At 43.7% G+C, this 16,573-nt stretch overlaps 1 protein-coding gene across 2 annotated transcripts; it reads right to left on the bottom strand.

Annotated features, from left to right (window-relative positions):
- Window positions 1-5,386: 5,386 nt before the first annotated feature.
- Window positions 5,387-16,573, bottom strand: LOC136771960 (mucin-2). 2 transcript variants are annotated; one of them, XM_066724551.1, is made up of 8 exons: window positions 16,446-16,573; window positions 13,714-14,019; window positions 11,353-11,655; window positions 9,542-9,631; window positions 8,414-8,503; window positions 7,035-7,142; window positions 6,763-6,791; window positions 5,387-6,526 (listed from the first exon to the last, which is right to left on the bottom strand). In XM_066724551.1, exons 1-8 carry the CDS (start codon window positions 16,510-16,512, stop codon window positions 6,404-6,406), a joined length of 1,116 nt encoding a protein of 371 aa, XP_066580648.1. In that variant the 5' UTR covers window positions 16,513-16,573; the 3' UTR covers window positions 5,387-6,403. The 2 variants fall into 2 exon arrangements, with proteins under 2 accessions (XP_066580648.1, XP_066580649.1); XM_066724552.1 differs by having other exon boundaries at window positions 5,387-6,523.

Here is a 16,573-nt window from a genome sequence, read left to right as displayed (position 1 = left end):
CCCCACAACAGCAGCACACCAGGTAGGCAGAAATATTCTGTTCATTACTGCACTTTATTTCAGACATGCAATGGTGAGTCAGTCCAGTTGACACACACACCTGGACACAGTCCAGTCAAGAGGAATTGTTACAGTTTCCTGTCTGGGTTTAATCAAAATCTCCAGAAAGACAGAGTTGACAGAGAAGTAGTAAGTAGAAGTGGTAAATTAATTAATACAAAGAAACAATGTTATTTATTTTCTACCAAAAAGTTAATAATTGAATGACTACTAGTATCAGAATCACTTATATTACTATCAGTTGTGATCACAATATGGTTAGCTTTGAGGCATTCTTTCAAAAATAAGGCCCAAGTCTAAAACAAGGGTCTACAAATTACAGAGTCAGTTGAAAATGGATGGGCATATTTTAAGAATATACTACTTGAGGCTCAGGAGAAATTTGTGCTAAAACTTAGCAAATTGAGGACCCAAAAACATTGGCCAGAACTGTTTAATAGAAGTATGCAAAAAAATATAAAGAGAAAGAAAATGTTGTATAGTGCATACAAAAGGGATAGAGACTAAACAAAATACAAAGAATATCTTGAACTGCAAGGAGATCTTAAGAAAGGGATCAGGAAAGCATAGAGGTAAATAGAAAAAACATAGCTCTTGGAGCTAAAACTAATGCAAAGAGCTTATTTCAACACTACAACAGCAAGAGGTCAATAAAGGAGGAAGTGAAACAGCTAAAGGGTCTCACCTGCATCACTTGTAAAATGTTGGAAAAAATTATTAGACAGAAAATAGAGGAGCATCTTAATGAAAACCTTTTTCTTGGAGATAGTCAGCATGGGTTTAGACGAGGCAGATCATGTCTTACTAATCTATTAGAGTTCTCTGAACATGCAACTGCAGCTGTAGATCATGTGAAACCATATGATATGATATACTTAGATTTCCAGAAAGCTTTTGATAAGGTTCCACACCAAAGACTGATCCTCAAATTGGAAGCTGTAGGCATTCAGGGTAATGTAAGTAGATGGATTATGAACTGGTTGATGTCTAGGAAACAGAGGGTGTCGATTAGAGGAGTCGCTTCTAACTGGAGTGAGGTTGTTAGTGGAGATCCACAGGGATCAGTACTAGGGCCTGTGCTGTTTCTAATCTATATTAATGATCTGGACTCTGGGATAGTTAGCAAACTTGTCAAATTTGCAGATGATACTAAAATAGGCGGCTCAGCAGATACAATCACACCAGCACAGGCTATTCAAAGGGACTTAGATAATATTCAGTTGTGGGCGACACCTGGCAGATGAAATTCAATGTGGACAAGTGCAAGGTATTACATGCAGGTAACAAAAATGTCCACTATAATTACACTATGGGAGGAACAGAACTAGATGAAGTAACACATGAGAAAGACCTAGGAGTCTATGTGGACTCCTCACTTTCTCCATCCAAACAATGTGGGGAAGCAATAGAAAAGGCAAACAGAGTGTTAGGGTATATTGTCAAAAGTGTAGAATTGAGAACAAGGGCAGTGATGTTCAGACTGTACAATGCACTAGTTAGAGCTCATCTGGATACTGTGGACAGTTCTGGGCTCCACACTTCAAGAAAGATATTGAACTGGTTGATGTATAGGAAACAGAGGGTGTCAATTAGAGGAGTTGCTTCTAACTGGAGTGAGGTTGTTAATGGAGTTCCACAGGGATCAGTAATGATCTGGACTCTGGGATAGTTAGCAAACTATCTTGCAGACTGTACAATGCACTAGGTAGAGTTCATCTGGATACTGTGTACAGTTCTGGGCTCCACACTTCAAGAAAGATATCGTCTGAAAAACTTTCCTTTGAGATAATTTTATTTTTGTTTCTTTTATGTACAAAAACACTGAGTGCTCTGTCACTGCAGTGTCCAGCCTGTAGGACAGTCCTGCTCCACACACAAAGATATCTAGAGGCAGTTTAGAGGAGAGCAACTGTAGCCGATGCGGGTCGGAGCTCCCCGCCTGGGATTCAAACCGTGCACCACCGGTGCCCCTCCGAGCGCTCTGCACCGCAGTGGCTCCAGCGCAGTACAGAGTTAAACCCTCTTTTCTAAAAAAACGAGCCTCTTACTACGGGAGGCTTAACACTGTACTACTTTTACTGAGGGGTTACGTCACTTTGTAACGGGCTCATTACGTCTGCTTCCTGTGGCCTTAGAACATCATCAGCTTCTCAGGAGGGACAGAGATCCACCTCTCATTACAGAACCTCTCCTCCACACAGTACCTCTCCAGCCCGGTCAGGGTGTGCAGTCTGCACTCACAGGCTGTGGCTGCTTTCAGTTCATGCCATAACTTTTCTACTGGAGATCGTGACGGCCAATCAGGAGTGTTGATTCTGTGATTCCTTGGCAATCCAGCTGCAGTGCACTTTCATAGCAAAGCATACTGAGTGGCAGGTCCATCCATTAGAAATGGAAAATACACTGACAATGTCAGTTACAGTGTGGACTCACTCTGTCTGTCTGCAGGGTCTGCAGTGGAGCTGGCGGTGAGACTGACTGTGTTCTTCATCGCTCTGATTGCCACTCTGGTCACTGGAGCCGTGGTTTACAGAAAGAGGAGGAGCAGCACACAGACAGGTGAGTAACAGAGCAGAGCGGCCAGTGTGGAGCAGGACTGTCCTACAGGCTGGACACTGCAGTGACAGAGCCGATATATAGAAACTATATCAAAATGTGCGTTTATCCCCCTGGCTCTGAATGACGGAGGGTAACACGGACACTGTGAATCAGATGTGTTTGATAATGAAACGTGCTGGTAGCCAAGAGAATAATCTTTCAAACGATGTGTGCATTGTAGGAATACAGTGTAACTTCTATTTACAGGAGCTGTGCGTAACGCTGCCAAATAATACTTAAGAGGGTGCAGTAACACAGTATATAACTCTGACATGTACATTATTTTTCAGTTTTTGGTAACCTAAACTTTTTTTTTAACCTCTGTCAGTTTACTGCTTACCTTTGTACCATTTCAGGTGATTCACTGGACTTGAACTGCTTACATTTCAATACAAACTGGAAAATTGGGCGGGTTCTAAAACATTTGACTGGTAGCCTAATTGGAATAAATATTATTATTAATTATTAATATAAATTCTACTACTAATATTAATAAACATCAGTCTCTTCCTGATTATAATGCACTTTGATTGGTCCCAACAGAGGAAGAAGAAACCAACATAGAACTGGTCTCCCTTGACTGACGTCCTGTCCACCCCTAATGACTCCCAGTGCTGAGAGAGAACAGTTCCTGGATGTTTTTGTTGAAGTTGTTGTTATTGTTTGCATTGTATTATCTTGCATCTATTATGCTTTTATTCCAATAGAGCATATTCCACATTGAAATAGTTTGTCCACAACTCCTTCACTTTTGTATCAAATTTTCACTCAGTTTGTCTTATCAGTTGTAGTTAGGCTAGTAATTAAAAGAAGAAAATATATTAACACTGCTCAAAAAAATTAAGGGAACACTTAAATCACACATCGGATCTCGATGAACGAAATACATTAAAGATCAAAACTTTACTGTACATCGTGTAATTCGTTGAGAACAAAATGACGTAACAACGGTCAATGGAAACCAAAATCACCAACTGATCGAGGGCTGGATTCAAACTCACACCAAAAATCAAAGTAAACAATTGAAATCACAGGCTGTTCCAACTTGCGTGAATTTCATCATGGCAACTCATAATGTGACTCAGTAGTGTGAATGGCCCCCATGTGCCTGTATGCACCCGACAACGTGTGGGCATGCTCCTGATGAGACGGCAGATGTTGTCCTGGGGGATCTCCTCCCAGACCTGGATCAGGGCATCAGTGAGCTCCTGGACAGTCTGTGGTGCTACTTTGCAGCGTCGGATGCACCAATACATAACATCCCAAAGGTTCTCAATTGGATTCAGATCTGGGGAACTTGAGGGCCAGTCAATGGCATCAATGCCTTCGTCATCAAGGAACTGCCTACACACTCTGGCCACATGAGGCCGGACATTGTCCTGCACCAAGAGGAACCCAGGGCCCACTGCACCAGCATAAGGTCTGACGATGTGTCTGAGGATTTCATCCCGGTAGCTTACAGCAGTCAGGGTACCGTTGGCTAGCACATGGAGGTCTGTGCGACCCTCCAAGGATATGCCTCCCCATGCCATCACTGACCCACCACCACACGTTCATGCTGGATGATGTTGCGGGGAGCATAACGTTCACCACAGCAGTTCCAGACTCTTTCACGTCTGTCACATGTGCTCAGTGTGAACCTGCTCTCATCTGTGAAGAGAACGGGGCGCCAATGGCGGGCCTGCCAATTCTGGTGTTCTCTGCCAAATGCCAATTGAGCTGCATAGTGCTGGGCTGTGAGCACAGGTCCCACTAGAGGACGCTGGGCCCTCATGCCACCCTCATGGAGTATGTTTCTGACAGTTTGGTAAGAAACATGCACACCAGTAGCCCACTGGAGGTCATTTTGTAGGGCTCTGGCAATGCTCCTCCTGTTCCTCCTCACACAAAGGAGCCCTTCTACGGCCCTGTCCAGCTCTCCTCGTGTAACGGCCCATCTCTTGGTATCTCCTCCATGCTTTTGAGACTGTACTGGGAGACACAGCAAACCTTCTTGCAATGGCACATATGGATGAGCCATCCTGGAGGAGCTGGACTACCTGTGCAACCTGAATGGGCTGCAGGGAGCACCTCATGCTACCAGTAGTGACAAGGACACTAGCAAAATGCAAAACTAGAGAAGAATCAGTCAGGAAGGATAAGGAGAGAGCAACTGTCTGTGGCCACCACCTGCAAAGCCATTCCCTTTTTGGGGTTGTCTTACTGTTGCCTCTCCAGTGCACCTGTTGTCACTTTCATTTGCACCAAAACAGGTGACATTGATTCACAATCGCTTAAGTTCCTAACTGGACAGATTGATATCCTTGAAGTTTAATTGACTTGATGTTATCCTGTGATGATTATGTATTCCCTTAATTTATTTGAGCAGTGTATATGTTTTAATTTTTCATAAAAATCATAAATTTCATAATACGTATTTTAAAATTATGCTATTATTTATCTCAAAAAGAATGTGGTAGTGGTGTAATAGAGTGTGTCTAATCATGATCAACACTACAGAAGCTTATTCTTTCATATGCTTTCATTTGAGTGGTCCAGCATGCTTGTGGCCTTTATAATGGAGAAATGTCCCTCTTGCGAGTATTTTGTGTTACATATTTTCTCAAACCTTTTCCTCATAGGCTAGGTTCTTTCAAATGCACATTATTCCTTCAGTTCTTATGCAATTTTCACCCAACAACTTCTGCAAGTTTCAATTTGAGTGGCATTTCAACAACAGCAACAACACTCAAGATTTCCAATAGACTTTAATGAAGGAAAAGGTCAAAAACATAAAAATTTCAAAAAGCGCATTTCTATTTTTGTGAAAACAGTTGGTAGTAGTGTAATATAGTCTGTCTAATCATAATCAAATATGAAGAATATTATAGTACAGTTTGTCTATTTTCATTTGATAGGTGTCACATACCTGTAATCCTTACAATGTCCATAGTAAACACTTGCACGTCTAAAAAGTTCAAACCAGGCAAACCATATTGAATTTGGTTTGGTTGTTACAGCTCTATAATGTCATGCTTGATACCATGTTTTGCAATAAATCAATTATAATGACAGAACTTAGTCATGTTGACTTATGCACTTGTGTTTTAAAGAAACTGTTAATAATGGCTCAGTATACATGAATGTCTGACCTCATAAATAACTCATTAACACTGAAGTCTGGGTGACTGACTGTGTTCAGCTTCAGTCTCATCTCCATTATCAGACTGAGTGAGTGGACTGAGACTCTTATTCACAGACTGAAGTTACCTCACCCACAGTGTCTATAGGCCAAGAATGACTTTAGCAATGAACTCATAGAGGGCGACAGACACACAGACAGACACACATAGTAGAAAGAAAATGTAATTATATTTTTGACATTTATTGAGGTGAAAGAATATGCAGTGTGTACTATACTACACCGACACACCACTTTACACATTGTTAAAACACTTTGAGCTGCTATTTCAGTCAACACGCCTCTACAGTAAAATGACTATTAACAGATAAGCTGGGATATCATAAACCAAAGTTAATTCATATTGCATGTGTAAATGGGACCCTATAGGGAAAGAGGGATTTCTGTGTTTCATTGCACCACTGGTCTGAATAATAAAGAGATCAGTCCCTTAGCTCTATAACAAAGAGAGTCAGTCCCTTAGCCCTATAGCACAGATAGTCAGTCCCTTAGCTCTATAACACAGAGAGTTAGGAGCCTGTTAACCCCTTGAGGACTGGAGCTGTGGCCCTGCTGTGGCCCCTGTCAGTGCAGCCTGACTGTGGCATACTCTGTGTTAGGGGCCTCAGTCCCTCCTGCAGTGGCCGGGTCTCTCTCTCTGGCTTTGCTGGTCTCAATCACAGCGTAGGTCACTGTGTCTGCAGCCTGCTGGGGGAGACAGAAATGTATATTGATTGAGCTGAATTATCACTAATTATCACTGAACTGAGCCAATGAAACATAAACCCTTCCCAGGGCCTCAGTGCAGGTGCTGATGTATATGAACCTGCTGTCTTGTCTCAGGGCTGGACAGGACGAACGCTGGTCTGTGGGTTTAAGCTGCTGCTTTCCTGTGAAACACTGTGTATTTGTACCAGCAGTAATGTGACAATGTGACAACTCACTGCACTGGGATCAGCCACATCCTGGTTCCCTGGAAGAGAGGAGGAAGTGGATCAGAACCTCAGAACTGTGAAACCTCCAGGATTCATCTTTAAAGAGCTGAAAATATATATTAACAACACTGCCACCTTCAGCACAGACTGCAGATAACAATACAGGGAAGAGCAATAACTACACAGTAGGGCCAGCGCTGTGTGAACTATAGGGCCCAGACTGGAGCAGTGCTGTGTGGACTATAGGGTCTAGAGGTTGTGACCTCAGTCTGGTCTCTCACCTCTTGGTCTCCTGGATCTTCGGATCCCCACATAGACTGCCACTGCAGATATCAGCAGGGCCACAGGGAGGACGATGGAGAGGGACACAATGGTTTCTATATGTGAGCCTGAGGACAGATCGGGGGGGTTAGAGGAATAGATACAGTGAGAGAGAGAGACTGGGGGACTCATTAACTCTTCTCAGCTAATGATCTGCACAGGAGTCAACACAACTGTTACTGTACGGGTCTAGGGATGGCAAGACATGTTGCCAGATTCCTGAAAAATAAAGATCGAAACTTTAACCTTTCATTTCTGAACTGGCTTCTTTACTATTTGAAAAGTTTGCATATTCATCAGAATACATTTCTTAGTTACATAGTTTTCCATTTATGTTACAGCACACACACTTCACAACAGCAAACAATGCACCTTCGCCATCTTGCCCACAAACTCACAGACTGACTTCTCTATTTTTACAGTCAAAACAAAGCTATGACAACAAATTCATAAATGTATTATGATTAAGATGAAGTAGCGTTTTGTTAAGATTCATGTAATTTACCAAAAATACCGATTCAGAATTTAGTTCACATTTTACCTTAGAACCTTGTTCTTTGTGAAACACGTGGTAAAGCATTAAATCTGTAAACACTGATATTCATTGATTTAAAAAAACCAAGCAAAATAAACGAACAGCACAATGTAAAGAGCAATTTACCATCAATGCATTGTACCAGTTTAGTTAGAAATTTGATTAAATTTAATCCCAGAAAACCTGAAAAATAAAAGACCAAATGTTAACCTTTCTTTTCCCAGCTGGCTTCTTTAGTATTTGAGAGGAAGGTTTGAACTCACAGTGTCTTTTACCCCAGATCATTATGACACTGCCACCTACTGTTCAGTAGTGATCTCTCGGGTTAGGTCATTCTCTTACCGAATACAGTGGAGGTAAAGAGTATGGGACACAACCTCCAGGCCTCCCACAATTCTCTGTGTGTCATATTACATTAATATAGACAAACATATTCAGAGACACACACATCTTATGTACATTTTGACCAGGTGATTTAGGGGTCCAGTAAAATGAAATCGACTGGCGAACTGCAGGGCTGGCTGGGGAGGATCAGTTCAGTGATTAATTATGCAATTGGCAATAATTATGCAAGATGACCATGTTTTCAATGTCTTCAGTAATTGATTAATTAGAGAGCTGCAGTATTATGTCTCTCCAGGAACAGGGCTGCCACCACTGTGCTGTGGCAATATAGACCAGTGCTTCTATTATCAGTAGAGGCACGGCTGCACATTCCCCACGCTGCACACACTGTGTTCCCTGACTCTCTATAATGACAATGTGCTGAGGAGGGCTGTCTGGGGTCAGAGAGGAGGAGTTCACCTGTCTTGGTGGTTGTGGTTGTGTTTGGTTTAGGTGTTGTAGTCCTGGCGGCTGTAGCTGTGGCAGCAGTGGTGTTGTCCTCAGGGATGCCTGTGAAGGAAACACAATCAGAGCTCAGTCCTCAGCCAGGCGGCCACATTGCCATTGCTGTGCTTTGTTCTGCCAGGTTCTCTGTCACACAACACCAGGAGGTGCTGCACTGACGCCCCCTGCCAGCAGCACAGCGGACACAGGCCAGCTGAGGAACAGCCTCTGTCTGTCCAGCTCAGAGGGAGGGCCGAGTGGAAGAGAGGAGATTAGTACCTGTGAGTTTAATGGATTAATCTAAATGAAAGCCAGAGTGAGTCCACACTGTAACTGACATTGTCAGACATTGTACATACTGGTAGTCATACAATTTGTAATGTTTTGGTAGAAAATATAATTAACTGAGTATCAACTAGCATTTTCTTTCTAAACATAATTTAAATATAGGATATAAGTATTATCACGCTACACTTGAAAAATATATATATATACTTTTTGCTGATGAATTTTACCAACAGCAGGTCGTTAATGGGGGCTGAAATTGTGGTTGAAGTTGTGGTTGGTTTAGGTGTTGACTCAGACAGTTATTGGGATGAATTATGCAAAATGTAATTGACTAATTAGAGAGCTGCAGTATCATGCCTCTCCAGGAACAGGGCTGCCACCACTGTGCTGTGGCAATATAGACCAGCGCTTCTATTATTCACCCCAGAGTTTGAATTATACAATGACAAATGGGGAGGTCAGCAAAAACTGTGAGAGCGGAGGGGGGGTGGGGGGATGACGGTCAAAAACTGTGAGAGCGGGGGGGGTTGACGGTCAGTATGGGAGCGGGGAACCGCATTTTACCTCACGATATATTCATGTTTCGACCCCCCCACCCTTCTATTTTTGCCTCTTTCTGGGGGGTTGAAGTCTCAATTAGGGGGGTTCAACCCCCCCAATCCTCCCTGTACTTCGAACCCTGATTCAACTGTTTCATGTCTAAATCAGTAGAGGCACGGCTGCACATTCCCCACGCTGCACACACTGTGTTCCCTGACTCTCTATAATGACAATGTGCTGAGGAGGGCTGTCTGGGGTCAGAGAGGAGGAGTTCACCTGTCTTGGTGGTTACAGTTGTGTTTGGTTTAGGTGTTGTAGTCCTGGCGGCTGTAGTTGTGGCAGTAGTGGTGTTGTCCTCAGGGATGCCTGTGAAGGAAACACAATCAGAGCTCAGTCCTCAGCCAGGCGGCCACATTGCCGTTGCTGTGCTTTGTTCTGCCAGGTTCTCTGTCACACAACACCAGGAGGTCCTGCACTGACGCCCCCTGCCAGCAGCACAGCGGACACAGGCCAGCTGAGGAACAGCCTCTGTCTGTCCAGCTCAGAGGGAGGGCCGAGTGGAAGAGACAGGGTTCTTGCACCATTTTTAAAGTCAAATGTAATGCTTTTTAAGACCTTTTTAAGACCTCAAGAAATATCATTTAAGACCCAAAATGTGTCTAAACAACGAAAAGATCAACGTCAACGTCTGTAGCTATCTAAAGTAACGTAAACGTAAAACTTATTTTAATGGCGGAGTCTCTCATTGTCTAATACTAAGTTAACCCTCAGAGGACTGAGAACATTTTTCCCGTTTTTACCACTTTTACATTCTAACTGATAAACAATATGCATTTGCTTATAAACCACAAAGTGTTTTATATCTATTTTTTCAGAACAACCTCTGCTAAATGCATTTTTCATGTATAATGTACTTGAGTGAACAATGTTCAATAAAATAACAGAATTAATTTTTTTATTGTTATTATTGATTTGACACCCCACACAGTAATAGTGAACAGTTTTGACACTTAGAACATACTCTTAAAAGCCTTCGGTATTGAAATATGCATTGTATTTCAATAAACTATAAACATAACACTGAAATAACACACCTTTTTGTAAACTGACCCAGGAGAACATTGAGATCCTATTTTCCCTGAGTTATTCAGGTCCCTCAGACTTGCCACTGAGCAAAGCTGGGCCTCCAGGAAGTGTCAGAGGGGCACCTGGCATGCCAGTGGGTCTTGTTATATATTCTGCTGACCTCACAATCTTGATCAGCTTCTGTTTTCCATTGCTGGAAAAAACAAATCTAATTCTTTCTTTTTTACTTTATTGCATATTGTCCACTTATAATACCGTATATATTATATTATTATATGACATATAAGTACATAATACATGCATACATGCATAGCTGAAGCTGTTCTGAATCCATAGAGATCGCATCAGCAGCATCTATAATAGCTGAGAGATGAGCCCCTCTCTCACTCTGCCGGCTCTCCCCCTCCTCCCCCTCTCTGCTCGTCTGTAACCCGACCCTGATCAGCTGCCTGAGACGTGTGATCTGGATTGGCTAGTAAAAGCAGATCTCTATGGCTCATGACACACAATATCCTCTCCACTGGTCAACTCCAGCCCCATGAGCTTCACTGCGCATTGAATTTCTAAAACCAGGAAGTGTGTAAGTAAACACAGCGCACATGGCTTTTTTCAGCACCATCTCAGCTACGCAGCTAAAAACACTGCAAGTATTTATCTCAAATCGTTTCTCAGATATTTAATACTTTGTAATTGATGCTCGAATTTTGGGCGGATTCGCCTAAGTCGTCCTTTAATCAAACAAATACACACTAATTAGACGTTTTACCTACCGTGCCACTGTGCGTGACAATTTTCCCATCAGCCTTAAACGCACCATCTGCAAATTTAATACCTACAGCAAATGTATGGTAAATGTAGGACAATTTATGACCTTAATTCCCCAGATTTTATTTTAAGGAGCCGCGGGAACCCAGCAGCACAGCGGACACAGGCCAGCTGAGGAACAGCCTCTGTCTGTCCAGCTCAGAGGGAGGGCCGAGTGGAAGAGAGGAGATTAGTACCTGTGAGTTTAATGGTGTGTCTCTGAGAGGCCCTCACTGCTCCCCCCTCTGTCAGATCACATCTCCACTGTGTGTTGTGGTCTGAGGTCTGGAGCCTCACAGTCAGTGTGGAGAGACAGGGGCGCTCAGTGAAGTATGTGTCTCCCTGCAGCTCAGCGCCTGTCTCAGAGACCCAGCTCAGTCTCACATCAGCACTGGTGTACGGGGGGTGACTGCAGTCTCCAGGGCCGTGTCCAGTGTGCAGGAGGCAGCGCAGAGTCACAGTGCTGCCAGCCTTCAGCTCTGTCTCTGGAGGGACGTCAACTGGAACAACAGAGAAGACACCCACAGCACAGTCAACACTGGAAATCAATGCATTTTCAACATAGATCCATATTTATGTCATTTATATGTAGCCAGTTTGTGAATTTGGCTATTGTATTATTTCTCTCTGGATGAATTGTGTTGTATTTAACATAAATTAATGTATGTATTAACAAGTTATAAAGTTATCTACAGTTTGAATTTCACATACACAATGGTTTGTTATTGACATAAGGAAGTAAGAGTTAAAATGAATTTGTGAACTGAAGAGACAAATGTACAAGTTAATTGAATTGACGTCTCTGAGGCCGGTCTACTTCCAGCCGCTGCGCGCCGCTGCTGCGCAGAAGTGTCGTGACGCACTTCCGTTCTCGCTGTGTTTCCGGTTTGAGCTGAGTGGAGAGACGCGAGATGATGCTGCGGTGCGTCGGTGCTAATCATGGCTAAATCTCTCATTTAGTTCTGACATCATGTTGAATATGAATTAATGTAGGTTAATATGTGGTTATGTTTTGATTTGTGAACACATCTCATGTTTTAGGTGTGTTATTGTGCCGGATGTCTTGGGATTGAGGAAGCAGCCTGTTATGTCTCCCCGTGGTTAGAAAGGTGGCTGATCCACACAAAACGATTTGAATTGACACTGGTGTCGTACATGTGTATTGTGAAATACTGGTGTTATTTTATTGAAAGAGACAGTAGTGTGTGTTCGTGCCTTTTCCTGTTTAAGCTCATACAGAGCAGTGACAGTGAACCTGGAGCACAGTGGGTTAAGAGATGAGTTTGTGTGTTTGTCTCATCCAGCTGTCTGCCGTATTATCTGGTATTTTCTTATTCTGTACTATGTTGTATTATTCTGTACTTGTATGCTGTAGGTGCAGCCAGTTTACTCCAGTTGAGAGGCCAGTTACACATCCTTTCATAGCAACATCTAAAAAATAAAAACCCCAAAGAAGTGAGTGTGTCCTGTGTGCTGCATTATTACACAGATTATATTAATATATACATTTCTATACAACCTAGAGCATATAATTGTGATTAAAGCCCTGCAATCTCAAATCTAGCCCCAGCCAGGCTTGTCCGACAGCTGATCATGAGTCCGACTGCAGCCCCATTACACAGCCTGTACTACTGTTGCAGCCATTCAAATAGTTCACTTTGGTTTTTAATGGCAAAGTGGTTACATTTATTTTAGTTTCTTTATTAAGCTAATTTAGAAAAATGTTTGGAGCATTTTTTGTTTGTTAAAGTGACGACCAAGCGGCCGACAGTGAGTTGATCACGTTTGATCAATTTAGCCTCTCAAATCAACACTTGACTTGCCTACCATAAAATCCATAGATTTAAAACACTTCAAGCATCTCACACAATGTTAGTTTAAATGTTCATTATCAGCACCACAGTAAAAAGGCATTTTGACGAGCTGACCTGGCTGCTCTGCTGCTCGATCTGAACACTTAATAAAACACGCAGGTTATCTGACCTCAAACATCAATCGTCACACAGAACAAGGCCATTCTGATGGGCAAGAGTTTCCAACAGTTAGACTAATGAAGTGAAGTCCAATCAAACGAAACAAGACAGCCTCCTGGTCTTAAGAGCAGTCTCGTACAGAGCCTGGCGCACAACAAGCCCGGCGTCCACAGTGGTTTCAGTCAGTCCTGCTTCTTCTGTATCTGCCAGCTGCGCGGAAGACGCGAACTCCGGGCGAGCCGGTCTGCGCAGGCGCGGTAGCTCTCTGTGGGAAACCTGTGTGCGTGTGTGTGCGTGAGCAGACTGTCATGCGTGTCAGTGTGATGGGTTATAAACGTCTTTATATGTTTGTTTTACCATCATAAACTTCTCATAGTTTATTTTAATTCTTTTAACCATATATATATATATATCTCTTCAGATGTCTTGTGTTACCCACAACCCCCCTGTCTCTACAGCTGGACTCTGACACAGTTCAGTGCTGCTCTCATCAACACACTCAGCTCCCAGTGGCTCCTGTCATAATCACTGGCTTCAGTCCTGTCCCAGAATCCACCCAACACTGATGAGCGCCGGCACACTTACTGATGAGAAGGACCAGATACACAGTGTTGTCCACTCCTTGTTTCTTTCCATTGATGAACTGTTGACAGTAATACAGTCCAGTGTCCTGTGTGTGGAGTCTGTCTATGTGTAGAGAGCAGTTAGACCCCACACTCAGTCTCCCAGCTCTCTCTGGATTATTGTTCTTCACCTTCCCAAGACCCACCAGCTCAACAGTTGTTTGAGATCCACTGTTAAAGTTCCATGTAGTTGAAGAGCAGTTTGTATAGATCACTGTCTTACAGTGCAGATCAGCGATGCCCCCCACAGTGGAGAACACAGCGACACCTGCAGGAGAGACACAGTAATCAGTCATGAGTGTCCAGTGAGGGCAGCCCTGGTCCTGCAGGGGCCGCAGTGTCTGCTGGGTCTTGGTCCCCTGAGCTCTTCAGTACTGAACTGAGAAGAAGAAGAAGAGGAAGAAGACAGGGAGAGAAGGGAGAGCAGGAGAAAGAAGGGTGAAGTTTACAGTTGACGGATTCACTGGCTTGCGACCCTTTTTCTGGACCTGGACCATTCTCCCTCTTGAACCCCGGACTGCCTGACAACCTCCCACCGGTAACGAACTTGGATTACGGACTTTGGTTAGGAACCTGCCTTGCCCTGTTCTACTTCTGTCTGGCGGGTGTTCAGCTCTCCTGGCCCGGCATGTGCCCCGTTTCCACTAAGGACACGAGTCCCTGAGCAGCTGGACTGAGACACAGGACAGCAGACACATGGTGTCGGAGAAATCATCTCAAGAGCCGGTGCAATCACGGAGACATTACAGTTTAATCCACGGACAGAGACAATGACTGGGACAGTTCATATCAGTGCATTAAACACTGATTTCACAGACCGGTTACAATAAACTGAAGGATAATAATGTATTAATATGTATGACAGCTGGACGGGGTTCAGGCTGTGTGTGAATGTGTGCAGGACGATTCAGACACAGTCAGTGTGAAGAGACACGATTCAAAAACGTGTCCATTTACAATTAAATTAATGAATACATTAATACAGCAGATCTGGTTTTCCTCTAAAACATTAAGGACTGGTTTAATAAATGTGTCCATAAACGCCATGACTGAGACGCGCACTTTAGTTCAATTATAACTGATATGTTGTATTAATCGTGAAACATGTGTATTTCTTTCAGCTGTAACTTGCCTGGTTAAGGATCTGATAAGTACATTATAAATAATACGGCAAAAAGTATCGTTTGCAGTTACAGATCTGTAGTAAGAGTAATAAGTGAAGGGAGTTTAAAATACATATATACTCGCACAAATGATGACGATAATAATATCAATACATATTCGCTATTTAGTATCATTGCTGCACATGGAAGCGTATTGTTATGTGAACATGCTTGTGTGAATATAATGTTGTCTCTACACGTTCAGCTCTTCCTAATATCTCTCACAGAAACGTGTGTTTCCAATCCTGTAAAGCACAAATGATAAAAGACACAGTGCTGTCCTCTCGGGCTGTGTGTCTCCAGTGTCTCTGTCTGTTTTAACATGAACACAGTGCTGTCCTCTCGGGCTGTGTGTCTCCAGTGTCTCTGATTGTCACAGACCGGTCACACGCAGCTGGAGGCGGGAGAGACGGCATGGCGGACACGGTGCAACACAGCGGGAACGGGGCGAATGTGATGTTATTGTTGTTCGTGTTTGTTTAGTTGGAGCTCAAACACAGTTAGGGTTTGAATTGTTAGTTTTGCCATTGAGGGAAGAAATAAACTACAGCGAGCCTGTGATGTACCCTCTGCCTGCCTCCCTAATGTGTGTTTCAAGACCAGACCGCCTACATACAGCCCTCTCTTGTGACAGCCCCCCAACCTGCTGTAAAACACAATCTACAGCATCAGCCCCAGTTAGTGTAAAAACGCGCTCAGAGCAGAGCTGTGTCCTGTGGTGTGCGGTGCATCTGTTAGCAGAAACATTTCCTGTTCTGAGGGATGATTAGGGGGAGATTATTAGAGCGATTAGAAAGTATTTTCAACTAACAATGCCAGAGTGTCTAGTAATAATAATATAATGTGGATATAACACGGGGACAGAAGATAAGCTCTCTGATCGCTTCCTCTGCAGCAGTGTGAGGGACGCCGGCCTGCTGCCTGTGCTGCTGCACACTGACCCTGCTGCCCCGCTGTGGACTGGAGCTCCACACTGCAGACACTGCGACAGCCCTGAGCACTGAGAGCAGCGCTGAGCACAGGGCCGAGGGACAGGCTGCCCACACACAGGCCAGCCCTGGAGAACAGCCCCCTCTCTGTCTCTCTCTGTCCTGCAGCCCTAGAGCTCACACTGTTGGCACGGCTGACACTTCAGCATAGAGCGAGAGCAGAGACTCAATCTGAGCTCCTGCTTTAGAGATGAGCTGCGTCTGAGCGTCGCTGACCCCCCTGCTCTCTCTGAAGCACAGGGAGCCACAGGGCAGCTTTCTACTGAGACTTCATTCCTCACAGAGACAAACTCACAGCTCTCCATACAAGACAACACACTGAATGAGAGGCTGAGATGCAGGTTTCTAGTACTGTTTACTGCTATCCTTTGTCCTATATGGAAAATTGTATCTTTCTGTGCTTTTACAATGACTTTACTGTAAACTACAGTACCATAATCACTTCACTAAACTATATTAATTGTTTAAACTTGTCACTTTGTTAATGTTAACCACATTGATCCCAGTAAACCCAAGTGAGAGACAGCGAGGGCAGCCCTTACCTGTGAGGGAGGCGGCAGTGCTGAGCAGCAGCAGCAGTAGAAGTCCTCTCTCACTGTCCACAGCCATCCTCTCTCTGCAGGAAGCTCCAGCACAGACACTCAGACACACAGCAGCAGGGTGGTGGGGC

This window comes from Amia ocellicauda, chromosome 15 (genome assembly GCF_036373705.1).
Source record: "Amia ocellicauda isolate fAmiCal2 chromosome 15, fAmiCal2.hap1, whole genome shotgun sequence".
In the NCBI taxonomy this organism is placed as follows: Eukaryota; Metazoa; Chordata; class Actinopteri; order Amiiformes; family Amiidae; genus Amia; species Amia ocellicauda.
This window is presented reverse-complemented; position numbering and strand designations above follow the sequence as displayed.

Coding starts and splice junctions, on each gene's coding strand:
- LOC136771960 (XM_066724551.1), bottom strand. CDS start 16,512: ATGGCTGTGGACAGTGAGAGAGGACTTCTACTGCTGCTGCTGCTCAGC. Junction 14,020..16,445: donor CACTGCCGCCTCCCTCACAG/GTAAGGGCTGCC, acceptor TCTCTCCTGCAG/GTGTCGCTGTGTTCTCCACT. Junction 8,504..9,541: donor AACTGTAACCACCAAGACAG/GTGAACTCCTCC, acceptor TTTCCTTCACAG/GCATCCCTGAGGACAACACC.